We start from the raw sequence: 11913 nt of genomic DNA on the forward strand, positions 1-11913 counted from the left end.
CGGGGTCTCTCCGAGCGGTGGAGGGCTGTGTGTTGAGCCAAGGTCAAGGGGGCTCCACTCGGTGTAGGTGGGAGAGGGTGGGGCTCGGGCACTTCAGTTGAGCCATGTCCCCGGGGGGGGGAGGTTGGGGGGGTGGAACCGGTTCTGACCCAGGGAATTCCATCAGTATCCTTCAGTCTGGAGAAAATCCAGTTGGGAATTCGGGAGAAATTTCCTCACCAGGAGGACTGGCGACAGGCGGCCTTGGGGAGGAGTCGAGCAAGAACAGGGGAGTCGCATTTGCTGGGAGAGAGGTACAGACACAGGGAGAGAGGTACAGACACAGGGAGAAGAGCGGATTATTCCCGCAGCGTGAGGTGGGAGGAAGCTAACTGAGAGCAGAAAGTCTGGCGGGGACCTAACCTGCCCCATGGTGCAGGTAGTTGGCAGGAGAATCAGGATGAAGTTGATGGGCAGGTGGGGGAGAATAGGTTGTCGGTAAATAATTGGGGGAATAGCACTGAGATGGGCCAAATGGACTCCTTCTGTGTCGTGTGTGCATAGGATACATGAATATGAGATAGTTGCTCGGTAGACTCCCTGCATAAAAGACACGTTAAAGCTTTGAAGCAGGGATAGTCTCAAACACAGAATGGATTTATTTAACATAGATCCAAAAGAACAAAGCCCAGACACAGAGGACACTCACATCGTCAGAATGTAGAAGACGATGGAAGGGAGCTCTGGTGAACAAAGGGTTACTCTCCCTCTCTACTGGTAAACAGCTTGAGCCACCTGCTCCTGTAAGGACTTGCTGAGCTTCAAGGCCACAAGGAAACAGGGTTGTTTCAGACTAACTGTGAAAGATGTGTTAACCTGTCTGGCTGCACACAGCAGTCTCGGCTTGACCAATGGTAGCATGAGCTGGTCGAGCATCCCCAAATATGGGTACGCCTGTGCAGTAGGTGGACACCCACTGGAGAACAAGGTATTTATGTTCGTTAGCACCCTGTATTCCTTGAGTCGGGCCACGTGCAGGGAAGAGCAGCGCTGACAGTTTGCTCCTCCATGTACCCCCACTCCCGCTAGCATTAAACAACAAAGAACTTAATGTATGCTCCTTGGTTCTGCTGTTGTCTGCTTTATTACAGCGCGGGTCGACTTTCACAAGAAACCAACTCCCGCCTGTGCACTGTAACCGAATCGCTGCAGATGCTGCAGACTTGAAATTTAGCCAAGGAGGTCGTGGAGGCTTTGTTGCCGAAGGCAGAGGTCAGTAGATTCGTAGGTATTAAGGCAATCGAGGGATAAGGAGTTTGTGTTGGAAGGTGGGGCGGACTGAGAGAGCTTATGGGATGGTGGAACTGCACAAGGCGCCAAGTGGACGGTTCAATTGCCTCCTGTAGAACTCAGACACAGCTGGAACCCGGGTGTGATGAACGTCAGCGACATCTGCAGAATCCAACACCCACGGTCACTCACTGACTCACGGGTGTTTCAGCGGCTACATTTAAATATTCACCCGATGGTATATTTAAACTTTATCCTCAGAGTGAACTCGCTGATGGGATGACTGGCTGAACCCCTTCCCGCACTCGGTGCAGGTGAAGGGCCTCTCCTCGGTGTGTTATCAGGGCAACAGAACCCATGAAAGTGCTTCCCACAGTCCAGACAGTGACATCAGTTCATTGGCGTGAAGTGTTTCCAACCGGAGTGTTAGTCAGTGAATTCCTTCCCATTCAGAGAGCAGGTTAGGGCTCCCCCCTTACGTACAGAGGAGTTTTAACACTTTAAAACTTTTTAAAACTTTATTTATACAGCCCTTCCGACCCAACGAGTCCGCGCCGCCCAATTACACCCACATTAACCTACTAACCCGTACGTCTTTGCAATGTTGGAGGAAACCAGAGCACCCAGAGGAAATGCACGCAGTCACAGGGAGAAAGTTCAAACACCTCAGAGACAGCGGCCGGAATCGAACCCGGATCGCCCAGCGCTGTAATAGCGTTACGCTAACCACTACGCTGCGTATTTTAATCCCACAATGTTTAAAAGCATCTGGATGAGCTCTTGAATCACCAGGGCATAGAAGGCTATGGACACAGTGCGGGCAAACAGGGTTATTATGGAAGGGTACTTTGATGGTCAGCATTGAGGTGATGGGCCAAAGAGCCTGCTTCTGTGTTGCCTGCCTCTATGTTGACATTGATCGACTCAGCCTGCCTTTGATTTTCTCCCAATGGGATGGATAATTTCCTTTCTTACCGTCAACCTGCCCTGCTAGTCATTTTTACCAAGGAAACATTTGCCCACCCCTACAGGCTGGTCAATTGATCAAACTCTCAGGTGCACACAGGATGAGGATGTGGAAGGGTGGGTTAATAAATTTGCTGATGATACAAAGGTTGGTGGCATTGTGGAGAGTGTAGAAGGTTGTAGGTTACAACAGAATGCAGACCTGGGCTGAGAAGTGGCAGATGGAGTTCAACCCGGATAAGTGTGGAGTGATACACTTCAGGAGATCGAATTTGAAGGCAGAATACCAGCTTAACGGCAGGACTCTTAGCAGTGTGGAGAAACAGAGGGATCTTGGGGTCCACATCCATAGATCCCTCAAGGTTGCCACGCAGGTCGATAGGGTTGTTAAGAAGGCGTATGGAGTGTTGGCCTTCATTAGTCTGGGTATTGAGTTCAAGAGCTGCGAGGTAATGTTGCAGCTTTATAGAACTCTGGTTAGACCACACTTGGAGTATTGTGTTCAGTTCTGGTCACCTCATTACAGGAAGAATGTGGAAGCTTCAGAGAGGGTGCAGAGGAGATTCACCGGGATGCTGCATGGGCTGGAGAGCATGTCTCATGAGGATAGGTTGAGTGAGCTGGGGCTTTTCTCTTTGGAGAGGAGGAGAATGAGAGGAGACTTGATAGAGGCGTAAAAGATGCTAAGAGGCATAGATCGAGTGGACAGTCAGAGACTTTTTCCCGGGGTGACAACGGCTAACACAAGGGGACATAATTTTAAGGTGATTGGAGGAAGGCATAAGGCAGAATGTCAGGGGTAAGTTTATTTTTACACAGAGAGTGGTGGGTGTGTGGAACACACTGCCGGCAGAGGTTGTGGGGGCAGATACATCAGGGACATTTAAGAGACTATTACATAGACACATGAATGATAGAGAAATGGGAGGCAATGTGGGAGGGAAGGGTTAGATAGATCTTAGAGCAGGATAAAATGTCGGCACAACATTGTGGGCCGAAGGGCCTGTATTGTGCTGTAATGTTCTGTAAGACATTCAGTCTTTCCCTCTGTACCTAGATCCAGGGTTCAGTCACCAGCACAGAATCCAATACCTCCCTGGGGTCTGAACGGCCGTGGTGATTAAATATTCCACATCTGGTACATTGAAACATCCCCCCACCCCCACCACTCGTGTAAACCCACTGGTGTCCCAGAAGCTCGGTTGGGAGAGTGAGCCCCTTCCCACATTCAGAGCGGATGTCTGGCCTCTCCCCAGTGTGAACTCGCTGGTGATTTCTCAGGTCACGGGATTTCTTTGTGCTTCTCACAGTCAGCCCACCGAAGTGGGCTCGTTGCTAGAGAGACTCGAGTCTTGTGAACAGGAGGGTCCCTCCTTCCCACTGCATTGTGGGTGAAGGTCTCTCCGCGGGGTTGCATGGCGGTCGATCACCACCCCCAGTGCAGACTGAGTAGACATTGTACCTTCTCCCTGTGACTGTGTGGGGTTCCCTTGGGTGCTCTGGTTTCCTCCCACATTGAAGCTTTGGTCCAAGATATCTGTACCGGGACTCTCTTGCTGGCGCTAGATGGGGTAAGTCGTATCTTGGCTCTGCCCCAATCACCTTTTAATTTCTTGTACACCACCCCTTAACAAGACTTTTATAACACTTTTACAAGACCGATTTTGATTTTTAATTGCCGGAAATGAATACCAGAGCTAAAGCTGCAGCTGATGACAAGGGTAATGGAGACCCTCAACTTACTTTGGAAGCTAGTTCTAAACTGGATAAAAAGCTTGACCGAGATATCTGTACCAACATGACGCCAGCTTAAACCACATCTGCCACCACGTGGTCTATTTCCCCCTGTTCCCTGCCTGTTCATGTGTTTGTCTCTTAAACACCCCTATCGCATCTGCTTCCACCACCCCAGGCAGCCCATTCCAAGCACCCACCACTCTGCATAAAAAAAAAACTTTAATCTCCTTTAAACTTTCCCCCCTCACCTTAAACCCATACTCTCTAGTATTTGACATTTCCACCCTGCAGGGGAAAAAACGCTCTATCTACCCTGTCCATGCCTCTCATAACTTTACATTCTTCTATCAGGCTCCAACACTTCACATTCCAAAAATGCACCGTTAGGTCCAGTGGCTCCTGCACGGAGCCCCAGGGAGGATGCCAGGAGAAGTGGGAGTGGTTGGGAGTCGATGGGCAGCTGGGAAAAAGTAGGCAACAAGGAGAGGAAAAAAAAGGGGGAAATGGGACTGATGTGAATCTGCTGGGAGCTGGCAGAGACTCAGAGGGTGGGATGGCGTCCTGTGCACTCCCTCACGTGTGCTTTCCAATGGTCAGTTGACCGGCAACTCCTGTTCCCATGCACAGTGAGGGGAAGGTCAGGTATGGCTGTCTATCTTGTTAAAACTGTTTCCAAAGTCAGTTCTCCGGGATACCCTCAGAGGGGTGTGTGTGTCAAGTGTGTCTGTTGTATCCGCGGGCACTCTGGGTGAATTACAGTGGGACCCTCAGGGGATCGCGTGTGTCGTGGACGGTGTGAACGAGATTCTTAGCCAAAGTAGTGAATCGAAATAGGAGGTCGTTAGTTAGCGTTCTCTGCTGTAGTTGTGTAGTTAGAATCTGTCTGCATAGTTTTTTTCTTTCTTGTGTCGGTTGCTGAAGTTTTGACACTGGATATCATTTAGTGGTGCTTTTAGTGAATAAACTTTTGTATGTTCACAAAAAAAAGTGTCTGTTGTTAAAGTTCTCAGTCGATGCTCTGGAGCACAGTCACTCCAGTGTGTGTCACAGACTTCCTATCATGCCGAAGTCTGTGATTCCTCGCCCAGGATGGAGCAAACCTTTCCCCGTGATGTTTGGGTGCGGGTGGCTCACGTGACAATCAGGTGGTGGCGTCACGGTTAGTTTGCAATTCCTGTCTGGAAACCCTACCCTTCCGAGACCATTCCAAAACACTTGGTGTTGGAGCTAAATTCGAAGCAGAGATCTCCCGTTTCTCTGGTCAGCCAGGACTCGGAGGCTGCACTCTCACCTCTGGGGCACAAGATTGACACTTCCTGTCCAGTTCCCGAGACTCGGACACAAGAATCCAACCGGATGTTCCGGTGCTTGGAGGAGGGAACCTTGTCCTGACGAGATGTTAAGCTGGGAGCCGTGTGTTCTCTCAGGTGGACACGGATGACCCCCTGATCAAAGTGGCCCGACAGTGGAGGAAGGGAAGTCGTTGCCATTGGCAGAAGGGAGCAGGACCTGCAGTCACTTGTGAATCCGCTGGTGCTTCCACAGGTTGGATGAGTAGGTGAATCGCTTCCCGCACACGGAGCAGATGTAGGGCCTCTCCCCGGTGTGAACCCGCTGGTGCGTCACCAGGTTGGATAACTGAGCAAATCCCTTCCCGCACTCGGAGCAGGTGAACGGTCTCTCCCCGGTGTGGACTCGCTGGTGGGTCAGCAGGGAGGACGACTGGGTGAACCCCTTCCCGCACTCGGAGCAGGTGAACGGCCTCTCCCCGGTGTGGACTTGCTGGTGTCTCACCAGCTGGGAAGACAAAGTAAACCCCTTCCCGCACTCTGAGCAGACGAACGGCCTCTCCCCCGTGTGAACCCGCTGGTGCGTCAGCAAGGAGCTCGGTTGAGTGAACCCCTTCCCGCACTCCGAGCAGGTGAACGGCCTCTCCCCGGTGTGAAATCGCTGGTGTCTCAGCAGGTTGGATGGTTGACTGAACCCCTTCCCGCACTCCGAGCAGGTGAACGGCCTCTCCCCGGTGTGAAATCGCTGGTGCGTGATGAGGTTGGACAAACAATAGAACCCCTGTCCGCACATGGAACAGATGAACGGTTTCTCTCTGGTGTGACTGCGGCGGTGGATCTCCAGCTGAGACGGGTAACTAAAGCCCTTCCCGCAGTCCCCGCATTTCCACGGCTTCTCCCCGCTGAGTCTGCATCGGTGCCTCGACAGAAGAGATGCTCGGCTGAAGCCCCGGCCACACTCGGAACACGGGAACCGTTTCTCCCCGCTGAGGACGGAGCCTTCTGCCCCCGCGTCCAAAGGTGCGGATCCCTGTGGGTCGGGCGACCCCGGCGGATCATAACCTGTTGTTTGGTCTGAGCTTCCTGTCCGTGAACCCTCCATCACTGATACCCTGCGAAACAAATTGGTATTGGTTTATTATTGTCACTTGTACCGAGGTGCAGTGAAGAACTTGTCCTGCATACCGATCGTACAGGTCAATTCATTACACGGTGCAGTTACAGTGAGTTAGTACAGAGTGCATTGAATGTAGTGAAAAGGAGGTGAGAGAGCCTCTGATAACGGAAAGACCACATAAAAAAAAAACTGCTAGAAACCTGAAATCGCAGTAAATTCTGCAAGTACTCCGCAGGTCAGGCAGCGCCTGTGGAGGGAGAAAACTACCTGCCAACGTTCCATTTCCACAATCTCCCACCAGAAACTGGGAAACCTTAGAAAACAAAACATGTTTCAAGTTGCAGAGGAGGGCAGTGCTGGAGAGAACGCAGGGAGCATCGGCAACTGGGGAGCAAAGGAGTGGCAGAACAGTTAAACAAATACTCGTCTTTTTGAAAGAGGACTTTTTTTAAAAAAAATTTTATCTACAGCGCGGTAACAGGCCCTTCCGGCCCAACGAGTCCGCGCCGCCCATTTTAAACCCAATTAACCTACCCGTACGTCTTTGCAATGTGGGAGGAAACCGGAGCACCCGGAGGAAACCCACGCAGACACACGGGGAGAACGTACGAACTCCTCACAGACAGCGACGGGAATCGAACCCCGATCGCTGGCGCTGTAATAGCGTCGCGCTAACCGCTACGCTACCGTGCTGCCCCTCTCAGAAACGCTTGGGAACCAAGAGTTTAATGATAAGGAGGGTTCTGTTTTCACTGTTCAAGTGCTGGAAAAATTAATGGGACCGAAAGCCAATATAAGTGGACAGGGATTGATACCCTGCATCGCAGGGCAATGAAAGAAGCAGCCATGGATATGGTCATCTTCCAAAATTCATGAGGGTCAGGGGGTAAAGTACAGCACAGAAACAGGCCCTTTGAGCCACCACGTCCATGCTGACCTTTTTGCTCATCCCCTTTGCCCATACAAAGACCTTCTACACTTTCCCTTTTTAAGAATCTGTCTAAATCCCTCTTAAACAGGAGATAGAAGAAGAAGAAAAAGATATTTTTATTAGTCACATGTACATCGAAACACACAGTGAAATACATCTTTTGCAATACAGCGTTCTGGGGGGCATCTCCACGCTTCCAGCGCCAACAGAGCACGCCCACAACTTCCTAACCCGGACGTCTTTGGAATGTGGGAGGAAACCGGAGCACCCGGAGGAAACCCAAGCAGACACACGGGGAGAACGTACAAACTCCTTACTGACAGCAGCCAGAATTCATAGTAATTGCATCTGATTCCAGTAGCCCTGATGAGCAAATTCCAGTTGTCAAGCACTCTGCATAAAAAAAAAATTTACCCCTCAGATCCCCATTAAAACTCCTTCCTCTCACCTTAAACCTATGCCCTCTTTGTTTTTGAAACCATTAGAAAGGGGGAAAGACTCCGACCATCTCCCCTTTCTATGCCTCTGATAATTTTATACACCTCTGTCAGGTCACCCATTAGTCTCCTTCACTCCAGGGGAAACAAACCCAGCTTATACCCAGTCTCCACTCCATGCCTGAAGTCCTCCGATCCAGGCAACATCCCGGTGAATCTCCTCTGCACTCTCACCAGTGCTACCACGCCCTTTGTAACAGGGTGGCAACAAGATCTGCATCGCGGAACAGTTCCTGCAGATGGGAGGGTGGTGAATTTAACCGCTACTATTTGAAAAAAGGAGGGGGAGAGAAAGAAAGTGACCTTCAATCCACTTAGGCAAACATAAGCTGTAGAGAAATTCAGAGTAAAATCTTTATTAGTCACACGTACATCGAAACACACAGCGAAATGCATAGATTGTTCTGGGGGGCAGCCCGCAAGTGTCGCCACGCTTCCGGCGCCAACATAGCATGCCCACAACTTCCTGACCCTGAAGGCTGTGATAACAGGGCCCCCAGAAGATACAAGTTCCAGCTTCCCTGAAACTGGATTCTCAACTTGAAACACAAACTCTTGTTTCTCTCTCCACAGATGCTGTCTGACTGGCTGAGTATTTCCAGCATTTTTTTGTTATTATCCAATTACTGGAACAGATGGCAGCGCCTGCTGGCGATGTCTCTAGCACTTGGTCAGGGTTCAAGGCTGAAATCTGCAAGTGTTGGGTTCTAATGCTGTTTGAACCCTCAACGTGCGGGTTGCTCCGCTGAGACGGCACAGTGGCACGGCTGGTAGAGCTGCTGCCTCACGGCTCCAGTGACCCGGGTTCAATCCCGACCTCGGGTGCTGTCTGTTCAGAGCTTGCAACCAGTGGGTAAACCGAAAATAATCGGGATCTTCCTGTGCTGCTGCAGGAGGAGAATAACGAAGGAGGCACTTCATATGATGAGCAGAAGTGCTGGAGGAACTCAGCAGGTCAGGCAGTATCTATGGAGGGAAATGGGCAGCTGACGTTTCTGGTCGAGACCCTTCATCTGGGCCAAAAGACAGAGGGGAAATAGCCAGTTTAAAAAGGTGGGAGGAAGGGGTGGAGCAAGATTGGCAGGTGATGGGTGGATCCAAGTGAGGAGGGGGGAGGTGGTGACAGGCAGATGGGGGGGGGGGGAGGGGGCGAGAGAGTGGGGATAATGTCAGAAGATGGGGGGTGGTGGGTGGAAGTGACAAAGGGCTGAAGATGATAGAATCTGATTGCAGAGGAAGGTGGAGCCTGGAATCAAGGGAGAGAGGTGGGGAGGGGAACCAGTGGGAGGGGTGTGTGGGTGTTGGGCAGATGAAGAGGGTGGGGGGACGGGTGGGTGCGGTCAGGTGGATCAGGAGAGCGAAGAGAGAAAAGGGACTGAGGGGGGAGCGGTTCCCGTAAGTTTGAGAACAGGATGTCCCTGCCGCCAGGTTGGAGACTGTCCAAGCGGAACGGGAGGTGCTGTTCCCCGAATTTGCAGTTTAGCCTCGACCTGGCAAGAGAGGAGGCCGAGGGCAGACGTGTGGGTGTGGGGAAACCTCATACTTGGAATGATGACCCTCATCCCAAGGGAGATGAAATAAGGGTCGTCATGTGAGTTATGTTTAATGTTTAATTTTTTTGTGAACCCCGCTCCTCTGAACCATGTGCCTGTGATGCTGCTGCAAGTTTTTTTATTGCTCTTATGCAGATGACAGTAAACTCGACTTTGACAGGAACCTAAACATCCAAACAAGTAGCGTGGGTTTTGGTCCCGTCCTCTCCTCTCCCCTCTCCCCCCCCTCCTCTTCCCCTCCCTCCCTCCACTCCCCTCCCCCCTCCCTCTCCCTCCCCCCTCGCCTCCCTCCCAACTCCCCTTCCTCCCTCTCCCCTCCCTCCCTCCCCTCCCTCCCCTCCCTCCCTCTCCCCTCCCTCCCCTCCCTCCCTCACTCCCCTCCCTCCCCCTCCCCTCCCCTCTCCCCTCCTCCCTCCCTTCCCCTCTCCCCTCCCTCTCCCCCCCTCTCCCTCCCTCCCTTCCCCATCCCCTCCCCCTCCCTCTCCCATCCCCTCCCCCCTCTCCCATCCCCCCTCCCCCCCTCTCCCATCCCCCCTCCCCCCCTCTCCCATCCCCCCTCCCCCCATCCCCCCTCTCCCATCCCCCCCTCTCCCATCCCCCCTCCTCCCCTCCCCCATCCCCCTCCCCCCTCTCCATCCCCCCTCCTCCCCTCCCCCATCCCCCTCCCCCTCTCCCATCCCCCCTCCTCCCTCTCCCATCCCCCCTCCTCCCCTCCCCCATCCCCCTCCCCCCTCCCCCATCCCCCCTCTCCCATCCCCCCTCCTCCCATCCCCCCGCCTCCCCTCCCCCATCCCCCCTCCCCTCTACCCCCTCCCCTCCTCCCCCCTCCCCTCTCCCCCCTCCCCTCCTCCCCCCCTCCCCCCATCCCCTCCCCTCTCCCCTCCCCTCCCACTCTCCCCCTCCCCCCTCCTCCCCCCATCCCCTCCCCCCTCCTCCCCCCCATCCCCTCCCCCCTCCATCCCCTCCCATCCCCTCCCATCTCCTCCCCCCCATCCCCTCCCCCCTCCCCCCCATCCCCTCCTCCCCCCCCTCCCATCCCCTCCTCCCCCTCCCCCCCCATCCCCTCCTCCCCCTCCCCCCATCCCCTCCTCCCCCCCTCCCCCCCATCCCCTCCTCCCCCCCTCCCCCCCATCCCCCCTCTCCCATCCCCTCTCCCATCCCCTCTCCCCCTCCCCCCATCCCCTCTCCCCCTCCCCTCCCCCCCTCTCCCCCTCCCCCCCTCCCCTCCCCCCCCTCCCCTCCCTCCCCTCCCCCCCCTCCCCTCCCCCCCCTCTCCCCCTCCCCTCCCCTCCCCCTCCTCCCCTCCCCCCCTCCTCCCCTCCCCCCTCCTCCCCTCCCCCCCTCCCCCCCCCTCCCCTCCCCCTCCCCCCCCTCCCCTCCCCCCCACTCCCCCCCCTACCCTCCCCCCCTCTCCCCCTCCCCCTACCCCTCCCCCCACTCCCCTCCCCCCCCTCTCCCCCACCCCCCCTCCCCTCCCCCCCCTCTCCCCCTCCCCTCCCCCCCCTCTATCCCCTACCCTCCCATCCCCTCCCCTCCCCCCCCTCTCCCCCTCCCCTCCCATCCCCTCCCCCTCCCCCCCATCCCTCCTCCCCCCCCTCCATCCCCTCCTCCCCCCTCCCCTCCTCCCCCCCTCTCCCCCCCTCCCCTCCCCTCCCCTCCCCCCTCCCCCCCCTCCCTCCCCTCCCCCTCCCCCCCTCCCCTCCCCCTCCCCCCTCTCCTCCCCTCCCCTCCCCCCCTCTCCCCCCTCCCCCTACCCCCCTCTCCCCCTCCCTACCCCTCCCCCTCCCCTCCCCCCTCTCCCCCCTCCCCTACCCCTCCCCCCTCCCCTCCCCCCCTCCCCTCCCCCCCCTCTCCCCTCCCCTCCCCCTCCCCACTCCCCTCCCCCCCTCTCCCCCTCCCCTCCCCCCCCCTCCCCCCCTCCCCCCCTCCCCCCCTCCCCCCCTCCCCTCCTCCCCCCTCCCCCCTCCCACCCTCCCCTCCTCCCCCCTCCCCTCCCCTCCCCGATGAATCGCTCCTAACCCGATCATCGAATGGGACGAACCCACCATTCCCAGGAATCAATCCGGTGTCGCAGCGCGGGCGGCCCGCGGTGTTTCCGGAGCCCGCACCGATTCTGCCGCCAGCCGGGCGCTGCTCCTCGGGCCTCGGTGCTGCGATCCCACCGGCCGCCGTGTTCCGCGGAACCTTCGCTCGGCCTCCGCCCGCCGCTGCCCCGGCTCCCCGCAGCCCGCCACGGCGCATGCTCGGGAGACCGGTGCCAGTTTCTGGCGGCTGCGCATTCGGCTCCCATTGTATCAATAGGGCGTATTCTGCGGCGCGGGGAATTATGGTCTCCTCCAGACGCCATGGCAGCTCATTGAAAGCTAATCTTTTCACTGCCTCAGGTCGCCCCAACTTGTTTTGCAGCCGGCGAAGAACCTTTAAATTTTAAGTGCTGTCGGAATATGGGACGTTCTGAAACCGATTTACACACAATTGTCTTCCACAAAAAGAAACAAAGTTTACAACCGGATAATCACTTCTGTCAATGTTGAACGAAGGGCAAATATTGATC

The 11913-nt window shown here is 55.5% G+C and overlaps 1 protein-coding gene across 1 annotated transcript; it reads right to left on the minus strand.

Annotated features, from left to right (window-relative positions):
• Positions 1-1815: 1815 nt before the first annotated feature.
• On the minus strand, positions 1816-11706 carry LOC127576399 (gastrula zinc finger protein XlCGF57.1-like). Its single transcript, XM_052026911.1, has 2 exons — positions 11405-11706; positions 1816-6373 (listed from the first exon to the last, which is right to left on the minus strand). The coding sequence occupies exons 1-2, from the start codon at positions 11704-11706 to the stop codon at positions 5488-5490; spliced, it is 1188 nt and encodes a 395-aa protein (XP_051882871.1). The 3' UTR covers positions 1816-5487.
• Between the last annotated feature and the right edge of the window lie 207 nt (positions 11707-11913).

This window comes from Pristis pectinata, chromosome 12 (genome assembly GCF_009764475.1).
Source record: "Pristis pectinata isolate sPriPec2 chromosome 12, sPriPec2.1.pri, whole genome shotgun sequence".
NCBI classification, from domain to species: Eukaryota; Metazoa; Chordata; class Chondrichthyes; order Rhinopristiformes; family Pristidae; genus Pristis; species Pristis pectinata.

Coding starts and splice junctions, on each gene's coding strand:
- LOC127576399 (XM_052026911.1), bottom strand. CDS start 11,706: ATGGCGTCTGGAGGAGACCATAATTCCCCGCGCCGCAGAATACGCCCT. Junction 6,374..11,404: donor CGGATTGATTCCTGGGAATG/GTGGGTTCGTCC, acceptor TTTGTTTCGCAG/GGTATCAGTGATGGAGGGTT.